Source organism: Vicia villosa, unplaced genomic scaffold (assembly GCF_029867415.1).
Source record: "Vicia villosa cultivar HV-30 ecotype Madison, WI unplaced genomic scaffold, Vvil1.0 ctg.000205F_1_1, whole genome shotgun sequence".
Taxonomy (NCBI): Eukaryota; Viridiplantae; Streptophyta; class Magnoliopsida; order Fabales; family Fabaceae; genus Vicia; species Vicia villosa.
The window spans coordinates 266,448-279,920 of record NW_026705069.1 but is presented as its reverse complement, the minus strand read 5'-3'; the positions used below and the strand labels follow the sequence as shown (position 1 = coordinate 279,920).

The 13,473-nt window shown below is 30.9% G+C and overlaps 2 protein-coding genes across 2 annotated transcripts; both read left to right on the top strand.

The window, feature by feature from the left end:
* The first annotated feature begins 5,552 nt into the window (after positions 1–5,552).
* Positions 5,553–9,313, top strand: LOC131625302 (cytochrome P450 83B1-like). The gene is made up of 2 exons (XM_058896179.1): positions 5,553–6,498; positions 8,596–9,313. The coding sequence occupies exons 1-2, from the start codon at positions 5,650–5,652 to the stop codon at positions 9,202–9,204; spliced, it is 1,458 nt and encodes a 485-aa protein (XP_058752162.1). The 5' UTR covers positions 5,553–5,649; the 3' UTR covers positions 9,205–9,313.
* An 800-nt stretch (positions 9,314–10,113) lies between these two features.
* LOC131625301 (5-OH-xanthotoxin synthase-like) lies at positions 10,114–13,166 on the top strand. The gene is made up of 2 exons (XM_058896178.1): positions 10,114–10,467; positions 12,544–13,166. The coding sequence occupies exons 1-2, from the start codon at positions 10,189–10,191 to the stop codon at positions 13,150–13,152; spliced, it is 888 nt and encodes a 295-aa protein (XP_058752161.1). The 5' UTR covers positions 10,114–10,188; the 3' UTR covers positions 13,153–13,166.
* The last annotated feature ends 307 nt before the right edge of the window (positions 13,167–13,473 follow it).

Here is a 13,473-nt window from a genome sequence, read left to right as displayed (position 1 = left end):
CTCTTTTTCTACAACTTTCTCAAGAGTTTCTTTTTCCACTAATTCTTTCTCTTTCTCATTTTCAACTAAATCACCCTCAACATTTTTTTCTACTTCAATCACCCTGTCTTTTTCACTCTCAACAATTTCCTCCTCAACTATCTCTCCTACACCCATATCAATATTTCTACCGCTACGAGTTAGAATTGACTTACAATGCTCACGAGGATTTTCTTGTGTAGTAGCCCGAAAAGGACCTTTGTTTTGATCGGCAAGTTGCTTTGACAATTGCCCGACTTGAGTTTCAAGGTTCTTTATTGCGGCATCCGTACTCTTTTGGCTTGCAATTTGCAATTGCATGAATTGACTAAGAGTGTCCTCGATTGAAAGCTTTGTTTGTTGAGGTTGTTGATTGTAACCACCTTGATAAGGATTTTGACGATTCGATGGGCCCGCTTCCGGCCTCCATCCTTGTTGATAACCTTGATTACCTCTTTGTTGGTAACCTTGGTTATTGTTGTAAGGTTGCTGTTGTCTCCCACCATATCCTTGATTAGGATTTGACACATAATTCACCTCTTCACCCGGTGGAGGACAAAAACCTGTTTGATGGTCACCCCTACACAATTCACAACATATCACATGTTGATTTTTAGAAGGGCTCCCATTTATCTCTTTGATTTGTTGAGGGAGTTTTGACATTTGTTGAGTGAGCAATTCTACTTGTTGTGTCAATAACTTGTTTTGAGCAAGTATTGCATCACTAGTATTCAATTCAAGAACTCCTGGTTTTCTTTGCGATGCACTACGGTTGTGTTGCCCTTGATGATCATTCAAAGCCATCCTATCAATGATAGCAATTGCTTCAACAGCTGTTTTTGACATCAACGAACCACCCGCGGTAGCATCTAAAAGAGTTTTTGGTTGAGGTTGGAGTCCATTCCTAAAGATATGGATTTGAGAAAATTCATCAAACCCATGACCTTTGCATTTTCAAACCATGGACTTGAACCTCTCCCATGCTTCATTGAGAGATTCATTCGAACCTTGAGAGAACACCGCAATAGAAGTTTTCGCTTCCATGAACCTATTGTGAGGAAAGAACCGATCCAAGAACTTCTCTTCTAACTCGTTCCAATTTGTCATGACATTATTTGGTTGATCAAGGTACCATTCCTTAGCTTTTCCAATTAAGGAATGAGGAAAGAGTCTCCTGAACACCTGTTCTTCTTGGTCTTCCGGAGCACCAATTGTTCCGGCGATCTCGTAGAACTTTGTTAGATGAGTAAATGGATTCTCGTGATCTGCTCCTGTGAAAGGATTCTGATAAAGTAATTGAAGTAACCCCGTTTTCATCTCGGAGTTTCTTCCATTGGCTTGATCACGAGCAAATTGTGCATTGAGTCGAGGGCTATTAACACAAGGCCCTCGAGCTGGAACATTAGGATCCGCAGCCATTTCTTCCTCAACCAAGTTTTCAACCGGAGTTGAAGAAGAAGATGCTTCTTGTTGTTGTCTTCTTTCCCTAGCTAGTTGTCTCCTCCTACGAGTTTTGCTATTCTCTCTACGAGCAGTCCTCTCAATCTCAGGATCAAAAAGGAGTTGATCTGCAGGTATACGTCCTCGCATAAACTGTAATCTGAAAAACTAACCAAGCAAATTAACAAACACAAGGAAAATAAATTTAGAAACAAGATATTAATTATAAGACTCAATACAAAACAAACTATTGCAATGCTTGCAATATCTAAACAACAATCCCCGGCAACGGCGCCATTTTGTTGAAAGAGTATTGTGGTGTACTTTTCGTTTATATCGTATCCACAGGGATTATTGCGATATCACCGCCGTTCTATAGCCTATTTTGTCTTGAGTTAATGTTACTTTAGTTTTAGGTTTGCAAAAGGTCATTCAATCTCTTTAGTAGCAAAGATTAAATTAATGAAGGTTCTAAGTTAAAGAAAATGCATCAAGATTCGATTTCATCGACCTAAGTTTGTATGTTTCCTTATAAATATATGCTTATGAACTTGCTAACGATCAATATAATTACGTATCGACACCTATATCGTCCGTGTCCGCAACGATATAGCTAGATTTACCGTATTGTTTAACCGACGATTTCTCCACCGTTTAAACAATACAAATAACGTTTTAAAACCGATACTGAGTAAACATCAAACTCTAAATCCATGTCTGCAACTTATAGTTTGAAAGATGATGAGTTAGGTCTAGATACAAACATTGATGTCTCAAACATTTATACCAAAGAAAAAGCTTTAATAAACAAACTAAACCATCTATATTGATCATCACTTGTTCATACACATATATTCACAAGAAAAACATACAAAAGGCTAGGAAGATTACATCTTATCTTGATACAAAAGGGATTTAGCTATCCATGAGAATGGTAGCTTGCACAAGAAGGAAAGGATGAAGATCAACAAGCATCAAAGGCGATTAATCGACGATCAAGGCTTCCAATCTTCAACTCTATGTTTGCTACAGTGTATTATGCTCTTCTTTTTCTCTAAAATATCTCTACATACCTTATAAAATGATCTGGCCCATAAACAAATAAACAAAGTTTCGCAGACCGCGCTTAGCGCGGTGTAGCCCGCTAAGCGCGCCATCAAAAATTGCTTAAACCGCCCAACTGCGCTAAGCGGGCTCCAGACCTCGCTTAGCGCGGAACTCTCTGCCAGAACTTCCTTCTTCTCTTCAAAAGCGCGCTTAGCGGGCTCAACCTCGCTTAGCGCGCTACCTCTTTTCAGCAATCTTTGGCTTTGGTCTTGGAACATCTTCAAAGTGCTTTTTCCATGGTCCAAGCTTCCAATTATCTATAAAAACTACAAAATCCAACATAGATTGCAAAGATAAGAACTATTCAACAATAATATAAATATAAGAATAAATATATATACCAAATGATAATAAAATACTACTATTAACCACAAAAAAACTTGAAAGTTACCAAAAATTACCTAAGATATTTACACAAATTGGTAACTAACACTATATTCATTTACAAATTCAAAATAACATAATCAACTATGCTATATAAAATTCACTATCTAGGCAACATAGCCTTCAACCACATATCCAAATTATCATATCAAATACAAACAAGATAACAATATTCAAAGAATAAACATTAGTTCAAATAAAACCCCCAAGTGTTACATGATCAGAGCATATGACTCGCTATCTAATCAAAACAATAAACTCAAAAGCTCCTTGGCTAAATCCTCAGACAAGCTCACTACTCGTTTGAACATGCACGATGTCACAATGAAGATCATTCAAACAGAAGGGTGAGAATTCACATCATAATGAATACAGATTATAAGAACAATGAATATAGTATACGTTAGCATTATCATTCGTCACACTTCATAATTTATAAAGCTCCACAAGTATTGCCCATACTACAATTCTCAATTACCACACAAAACAATCACTTAGCACACAATGTGACTCGAATGTAATAAATGTGACTCTATGCATGTGGTACCATTGTGAGTATCAAGCTTACCGCTCCCGATTAGAAATCAGAGCCACGCTTCCGATTCGGAAAAAATCAAAGCCCTCTAAATATGAACAATAGGTCACCGCTTTCGAATCCGCAAGAGGGAACAAAGCCGCTCATGTTTTCACACAAGGATCAAAGCTAACCGGAGTTCCAAATCCTCATGAATGCATGTACAATTATCACACACATATGCAATTAAGATTCACTTTACAATCTTAACATACCGCATATCACAATAATTCCACAACAAATTATCCACAAATTATACATTACACTTATCATATAACAATCATAACAATACACCACAATTAACATATATTCATTTCACACTCATCATAAATATTATACCACATATATATTATGCAAACAATTGTTATTCACGTCCTATGAAGTCATAATGCACAAACACATAATTACATGTAATTCACACAACAATATCATAATTAATCCATCAAATGCTACCCAATCCCATCATATCATATAGATAATTACATTAGCATCCTAATCCTTTGAATGACACGTAAAAAGGAGGTACGGATCAAAAGTTATGAAGTTTAAAAGTTAGGCAAAACAGGACACTTTCGCCCGGCGGAAGAATTGTCTCGCCCGTACCTTCAAGGATGAAACTTGGCCACCCTCTCGCCCGGCGAAGGTCACAAAACGCGCACTCGCCCGACGAAAGGATCGGCTCGCTCGGCGAAGCACACCAGAAACAGAAAAAAATGCTGATGCGAATTCAGCATCCCAACACCAAACCAAATCCGATTTTTAACCAACCAAACTCATTTCAAACAACAATTTATCACATGTTATGAGTTCCTATTCATGTTTCTAGTTATGGATCATCCATATAACACATTAAACATGAACAAATCACAAAATCTCATTGATTTAACATAAACCCTAACATTTTCTAAATCTATGAAATTGAGAGATGATTATCTAGTATACTATCATATATTGCATACATATGCAAACAAGATAATGGAATTCTCCCCCCTTACCTTAGATTAATCTCCTTCTATCTTCAAGAATCCCCCAAATTCTCTTTTATTTCTTCTTTCTCTACTCTCCTCCTCTCTTACCAAAGTTATGTTATGAAAATGACCTAACCCTCTTACTACTCTTTTCTCTATAACTTGGACTTAACCCATTAACCCACTTAGTATACATTTCTACCACTTAGACCCAATTAGATATATCTCCCTAATAACTCAATTAACCCAAATAGTACAAATACACACATAATTAAATATTTAAATACTCATTATACCACATAGTAGTTAATTAAAACAAATACTTAATAAAAACACCAAAATAACTAATTAATAAAAATAACTATTAAAATTGGGATGTTACACCAACAGTATGTTTGATGTTGATCCTAGCTTCTTTTCTTCCCCTGATCTTGAGCTCGATAGAGTAACCCAATACTTTCAATTTAATCCTCTAGTTACCGCTACTCCTTCGACAAAACTCTTTTCTTCTAAGCTTTTACTCGGTTGAATCCAAATTGTGAAATATGGCGGCCTTAGATTTCCAAAATGACCCTCTAGTTACTGTTACTCCTTTGATAGAAACGTCTTTCTTCAAAGCTTTCACTCAGCTGAATTCAAATTGTGAAAAACCCACAAATCAATGCGTGATCTTGAAGGAAAATCACAATTAAATTTATCTTGAAACTCCCAAATAATTTTCAACTCAACTGATTACAACAAACCTAATCAAATCATATCAAACAATCTTTAACATAATGAATTATATCTCGCTCTCCAACAATATACATTGAATAAAAACTACAAAATAACGGTCAATATAAACCCTAATAAAATTCCTCTAAAAGGTGTAACAGGTAAGGAAATCAGGTTAAAACAAACAATTCCTTAATTTGTATGACAAATTGAAAGAGAATTTACATTTGTTTTTGTATGTGCCGAACTTTAATATAGATAACTAGCAAAGATAATACCGATCTTCACATGGGTGGGGTACACAAAAGATTATGAATATATTCATAGTCATCATATGACAATTAATAAATAGTGACAAAGTTCGAATTTTTCATACGAACCAAACTATATATGTCAAAGCATTCTCTTCTTCTTCATAGTCTATCATAGGTTGCTTTTCAAACAATGTTTTCACTTCTATTTCTACTTCTTCTATGTCTAGTTCTTCCTTTGTTAATGTTCATCTACAAACATAGAACCACTACAAATCTTCCACCTGGCCCTAAAGGCCTTCCCATAATAGGAAATCTTCATCAACTAGACATTTCTAAACTTTATCTTCAATTATCACAATTCTCAAAAATATATGGTCCTATATTTTCACTTCAACTTGGTTTTAGACAAGCTATTGTTGTTTCTTCAGCTGAAATTGCAAAAGAAGTATTGCAAAACAATGGTCATGTGTTTTCTAATAGACCTATTTTATATGGTCAACAAAAGTTAACAAAAGTTTGGAGAGAACTAAGAAAAATTTGTGTTGTTCATATCTTTAGTACCAAACGTGTGTCATATTATTCTTCTATAAAAAAATTTGAGGTGAAGAAAATGATCAAGAAAATTTCTGAGCATGCTAGTTCTTCAAGTAATATAAATTTGAGTGAGTTATTGATTTCACTCTCAAGTACTATAATATGTAGAATTGCTTTTGGGAAAAGCTATGAGGATGAAGGACATGAGAGGAGTAGGTTTCATGAAATGTTGCATGAGTTTCAAGCTTTGTTAATGGAAATCTTTGTTGCTGATTATATTCCATACATGGGTTGGATTGATAAAGTGAGAGGATTGCATGGTCGAGTTGATAGAAATTTCAAGGAGTTTGATGAGTTTTATCAAGAAATTATTGATGAACATTTGGATCCAAATAGAGAACAAATTAGAGATGAAGAGGATATTGTTGATGTCTTACTCAAATTGAAGAAACAAAATTTGTCTTCAATTGATCTCACTTTTGATCACATCAAAGGAGTTCTTGTGGTATGATATTTTAATTAGTTCTCTCTTTTAACTTCTTTTTTTTATTTATTTATTCTTTTTAAATTGAGAATTTCCTAATCTAGTAAGATGGCATGATTAACTCCTATCTAAACTAAATAAATATTTATACCACAATTAGAAAGGAAAAGTCAAGGTAACAAAAATGGCATGATGACTCTAGAAATTGTCGCAAAAACACATGGCTTGAGATTTACATCTTGAGTCAATCCTTTATTGGTATAGTGGTGATTGACGCAAATTTAGATAGGGAAGACCACGATTCAACCCCTTAAAAAAATTTACATCTTGAATATTAAAGGATGAAAAATATTTGTCGAGAGAAAAAAATTATATACCTTCAAAAGGAATGAGATTCCCTGCAATCACCCCTTTCTTACCTCTATCAATCTCTCTACAAGTTTTATTTTTATTTTGAATAAATTTATCCAAGAATGAAGAATGGATACAAAACAGATTCAATGGTGGTTGAACTTTGATTATAGTGACTGCACCAATTTTTTTACTGCAAAAAATCATGATCCCTTTCAAGACGCCGCACTGTTTTTTAGATCTAAGCTATAAAATTTTAAGGAGAAAACTTACATACAATTTCTTAGATGTGGCTTATGTAATTTATCAATAAAAATATGACAAATATACTTTAACATCTTTTAAGGAATAAAAATAGGAGGAAATTGCATATGTGTAACCGAAAATTATACATTTGTCATATTTTTATTGAAAAATAGCATAAACCACACATAAGGAATTGTATCTAAGTTTTCTCCAAATTTTAAATTTTAATAACATTTTGAAAATTTAAAGGGAGCAAGTGATAATTATTTAAAATATTGTAAAGGTCAATTCAAGATATTAAAGAATATAATATAAGAATTTTTAAGTTTAAATTATATAATTTTATATGTGATTAAAGATATCTTAAATTTAAATTATATAAATTATTGTATATATAAACTAGTAACAAACCCATGCATACACACGGGTTCTGTTCTGTTACACGCATTTGGATATATCATTTATTTTAAATAAAATATTAAAAAAGAAAAAAAAATATTAGGATAAATAATTGATTATTTCGAATATAAAAATATTTAAATCAATAATAGATTTTTTCCCGAATACCATTTTTGGATAAAAAAATATTTGATCAAAAATATCATTTCTTGTATGTAAAAATATTTACATCAATAATATATTTTTTCCCGTATACAGACTTCATTTTTGTTTAGGTATTATTTACAAAAATATTTGAATCAATACTAAATTTTCGTATATAAAAATATTTAGATCAATAATAGATTTTTTGAATAAATTTTTCCCATATACCATTTTTTAATAAAAAGTATTTGGATAATAAGTACCATTTTTCGTATATAAAAATATATAGATCAAGAATAAAATTTTTTTTGTGGAAGAAAGAAGTGAGAAACTCATAAAAGAGAAAAAATAGAGAATGTGGAGAGATTTCGTAAATTTGATAAAATATGAGGGTTTTATTATTTTATAATAAAATTAAAAATTTTATTGTACAAAGACCAAATAAAGGCAATTTTAATGGGGTGGCAAAAAATCAAATAAGGGTATTTTAGACTTTTCCACGACATTAATTTTCTTATATTATAAATCTGAAGGGAAAATTATACTCATCTCTCCTTACGTCTGTTAAAATGACAATGATATCTCCTCTAATTTTAAAATATGCACAGATTTTCCTTGGATCTACTTAAATGATATTGATATCTTCTTTAACTTTTAGAGATAGCTAAATACCGTAAGTATAAATGACATTTACCTACAAGTTTTTGTCTATCATTAAAAACTTTTATTAATATAAATTTAGGAGAGATTAATGTATATTTTTAAATTATAGATATGTCAGTGTTATATTAACTGATTCTATGGGAGATTAATGAAATTTTCCCTTAATTTTAATATTTTTTTAATTTTTTCTATAATTTTCATCCAGACCCATTTTGTAGCTATAAAAAACATTCTACTTAGATTAATGTAAGATTTTTTTTTATGTATGATGTAATAAATTTTAAAAAATTATTTGCATATTATACGTCTTTGTAGGACATGCTTGTAGCTGCAACAGATACTACATCTGCCACATTAGTTTGGACTCTAACTGCGCTAATACGAAATCCAAGAGTAATGAATAAAGTACAAGAGGAAATTAGGAACGTTGGAGGTAAACAAGAATTCTTAGATGAAAATGATATTCAGAATTTTCCTTTTCTGAAGGCAGTGATAAAAGAAACACTGAGATTGTACCTACCAGCTCCACTTCTTGTTCCACGAGAATCAAGAGAAAAATGCGTTATTAGTGGATATAATATTCCGGCCAACACAATATTGTATGTGAATGCTTGGGCTATTCAGAGAGATCCTAATGTTTGGAAAAATCCTGAGGAATTTTACCCGGAAAGATTCTTAGAAAGTTCTATAAATTTTCTTGGACAAAATTTTGAACTAATTCCCTTTGGAGCTGGTCATAGAATTTGTCCTGGAATGCCTATGGCTGTTGCATCAATAGAACTTATCATTGCCAATATTCTTTATTCATTTGATTGGAAATTGCCACATGGGTTGATAAAAGAAGATATTGATACTGAAATGTTGTCAGGAATCACTCAACACAAGAAGAATCCCCTTTACCTAGTCGCCGAGAGTCCAATGTAGATGCATCTATTTAAAGTAACTCTTTGATAATTTGTTTTTACTATTATATGTTAAATATTTTTTTTATGTTTTTCTATTTGAATTTGAAAATATAAACCAGTTACTTTTATTGCTTCTACCAATTTGTATTATGAAATAATGTTGTCAAATTATGTAAGTGTGTGAATTTGTAAAGTAATATAAAATATTTTTGTGTTTAAAATCTATTTTTTAAAACAAGTTACCATTGATAAATAGTACTAGGGGTATTTCAATCCGCTTACAAAAATCTGAAATCAAGAAACATGAAAATATAAAATACTCACAAACTGAAACTTACGATAAAAAATAAAATGGATCTCGACAAATCTTGTAAAAGTTACATTTGATATAATAATTTTCTCCAATAAAAGACCACTTCCAAGCTTTCATTTTGATATCCCAAATTAGATTAAAAATGTTGACTGAACCAAATAGTCCCCTCCTTATTGATCTTCACTCTCTTCTTCCTGATACCTACATGTCAATTGAGAAAAAACTTTCAAGCTACCTTCCCTATATCCAAACGAATACATGTCCAAATCTCAATCTCTTTCCAAACATACTTAGATAAAGAGTAGTTAAAGAAAAGATGTTCCGCCGTTTCCTCCTGAGCAGAACAAAACACACAGACAAGATCACTAGGGGATAACGAAATACCTCTAAGGAAGAGAAGATTCCTCTTTGGTAACTTATTCAAAAAATACCACCAGGAAAAAGATTTTATCATATAAGGAACAAAATATTTCCAAAGAAAGCCAAGAGTAGAAACATGATATTCGTCGATGCTAGAGACCTTGTGAATACTGGATAAAAGGTTGTAACCCGATTTGGTAGTGTATTCCAACTGTATTTCTGGCTTCCAACGCACCTTATGTGAAACTTCTTTCAAGTACTATAATATGTAGAATTGCTTTTGGGAAAAGCTATGAGGATGAAGGACATGAGAGGAGTAGGTTTCATGGAATGTTGCATGAGTTTCAAGCTTTGTTAATGGAAATCTTTGTTGCTGATTATATTCCATTTACGGGTTGGATTGATAAAGTAAGAGGATTGCATGGTCGAGTTGATAGAAATTTCAAGGAGTTTGATGAATTTTATCAAGAGATTATTGATGAACATTTGGATCCAAATAGAGAACAAATTAAAGATGAAGAGGATATTGTTGATGTCTTACTCAAATTGAAGAAACAAAATTTGTCTTCAATTGATCTCACTTTTGATCACATCAAAGGAGTTCTTGTGGTATGATATTTTAATTAGTTCTTTCTTTTAACTTTTGTGTTTTTTTTTTTATTTCTTCTTTTTAAATTGAGAATTTCCTAATCTAGTAAGATGGAATGATTAACTCCTATCTAAACTAAATAAATATCTTACCACAATTAGAAAGGAAAAGTAATGGTAACAAAAATGGCATGATGACTCTTGAAATTGTCGCAAAAACACACGGCTTAAGATTTACATCTTGATCATCATTAGTCTAGTGGTGATTGACGTAGATCTATATAGGGAGGATTACGATTCAACCCCTAAAGAAGATTTTACATCTTGAATATTAGGGGATGAAAAATATTTGTCGAGAGAAAAAAATTATATATCTTCAAAAGGAATTAGATTCACTGCAATCACCCCTTTCTTACCTCTATCAATCTCTCTACAAGTTTTATTTTTATTTTGAATAAAGTTATCCAAGAATGAAAAAGGGATACAAAACAGATTCAATGGTGGTTGAACTTTGATTATAGTGACTGCACCAATTTTTTTACTGCAAAAAAACATGATCCGTTTCAAAGATGCCGCACTATTCTTTAGATCTAAGCTATAAAATTTTAAGGAGAAAACTTACATACAATTTCTTAGATGTGGTTTATGTTATTTATCAATAAAAATATGACAAATATACTTTAACATCTTTTAAGGAGTAAAAATAGGAGGAAATTGCAGATGTGTAAGAGAAAATTATACACTTATCATATTTTCATTGAAAAATAGCATAAACCACACATAAGGAATTGTATTTAAATTTTCTCCAAATTTTAAATTTTAATAACATTTTGAAAATTTAAAGGGAGCAAGTGATAATTATTTAAAATATTGTAAAGGTCAATTCAAGATTTTCAAGAATATAATATAAGAATTTTTAAGTTTAAATTCTATAATTTTATATGTGATTGAAGATATTTTAAATTTAAATTATATAAATTATTGTATATATAAACTAGTAACAAATCCGTGCATACGCACGGGTTTACACGCATTTGGATATATCATTTATTTTAAATAAAATGTTAAAAAAGAAAAAAAATATTTGGATAAATAATTGATTATTTCGAATATAAAAATATTTAAATCAATAATAGATTTTTTCCCGAATACCATTTTTGGATAAAATATATTTGATCATAAATATCAATATTTACATCAATAATATATTTTTTTTCCGTATACAGACTTTATTTTTGTTTAGGTATTATTTACAAAAATATTTGAATCAATATTAAATTTTCGTATATAAAAATATTTAGATCAATAATAGATTTATTGAATAAATTTTTCCCATATACCATTTTTAATAAAAAGTATTTGGATAATAAGTACCATTTTTCGTATATAAAAATATATAGATCAAGAATAAAAATGTTTTGTGGAAGAAAGAAGTGAGAAACTCATAAAAGAGAAAAAAAATAGAGAATGTAGAGAGATTTGGTAAATTTGATAAAATATGAGGGTTGTATTATTTTATAATAAAATTAAATAATTTATTGTACAAAGACCAAATAAAGGCAATTTTAATGTGGTGGCAAAGAATCAAATAAGGGTATTTTAGACTTTTCCACGGAATTAATTTTCTTATATTATAGATCTGAAAGGAAAATTATACTCATCTCTCCTTACGTCTGTTAAAATGACACTGACATCTCCTCTAATTTTAAAATATGCACTAATGCACAGACTTTCCTTGGATCTACTTAAATGATATTGATATCTTCTTTAACTTTTAGAGATAGCTAAATACCGTAAGTATAAATGACATTTACCTACAAGTTTTTGTCTATCATTAAAAACTTTTATTAATATAAATTTAGGAGAGATTAATGTATATTTTTAAATTATAGATATGTCAGTGTTATATTAACTGATTTTATGGGAGATTAATGAAATTTTCCCTTAATTTTAATATTTTTAAAATTTTTTCTACAATTTTCATCCAGACCCTTTTTGTAGCTATAAAAAACATTCTACTTAGATTAATGTAAGATTTTTTTTATGTATGATGTAATAAATTTTAAAAAATTATTTGCATATTATATGTCTTTGTAGGACATGCTTGTAGCTGCAACAGATACTACATCTGCCACATTAGTTTGGACTCTAACTGCCATAATACGAAATCCAAGAGTAATGAATAAAGTACAAGAGGAAATTAGGAACGTTGGAGGTAAACAAGAATTCTTAGATGAAAATGATATTCAAAATTTTCCTTTTCTGAAGGCAGTGATAAAAGAAACACTAAGATTGTACCTACCAGCTCCACTTCTTGTTCCACGAGAATCAAGAGAAAAATGCGTTATTAGTGGATATAATATTCCGGCCAACACAATATTGTATGTGAATGCTTGGGCTATTCAGAGAGATCCTAATGTTTGGAAAAATCCTGAGGAATTTTACCCGGAAAGATTCTTAGAAAGTTCTATAAATTTTCTTGGACAAAATTTTGAACTAATTCCCTTTGGAGCTGGTCATAGAATTTGTCCCGGAATGCCTATGGCTGTTGCATCAATAGAACTTATCCTTGCCAATCTTCTTTATTCATTTGATTGGAAATTGCCACATGGATTGATAAAAGAAGATATTGATACTGAAATGTTGCCAGGAATCACTCAACACAAGAAGAATCCCCTTTACCTAGTCGCCGAGAGTCCAATATAGATGCATCTATTTAAAGTAACTATTTGTTAATTTGTTGTTTACTATTGTATGTTTAATATATTTTTTATGTTTTTCTACTCGAATTTGAAAAATAGACTAGTTACTTTTATTGCTTCTACCAATTTGTATTTTGAAATAATGTTGTCAAATTATGTAAGTGTGTGACTTTGTAAAGTAATATAAAATATTTTTGTGTTTAAAATTTGTTTTTTAAAGCAAGTTACCATTGATAAATAGTAATAGGGGTATTTCAATCCGCTTACAAAAATCCGAAATCGAGAAACATGAAAATATAAAATACTCACAAACTGAAACTTAAGA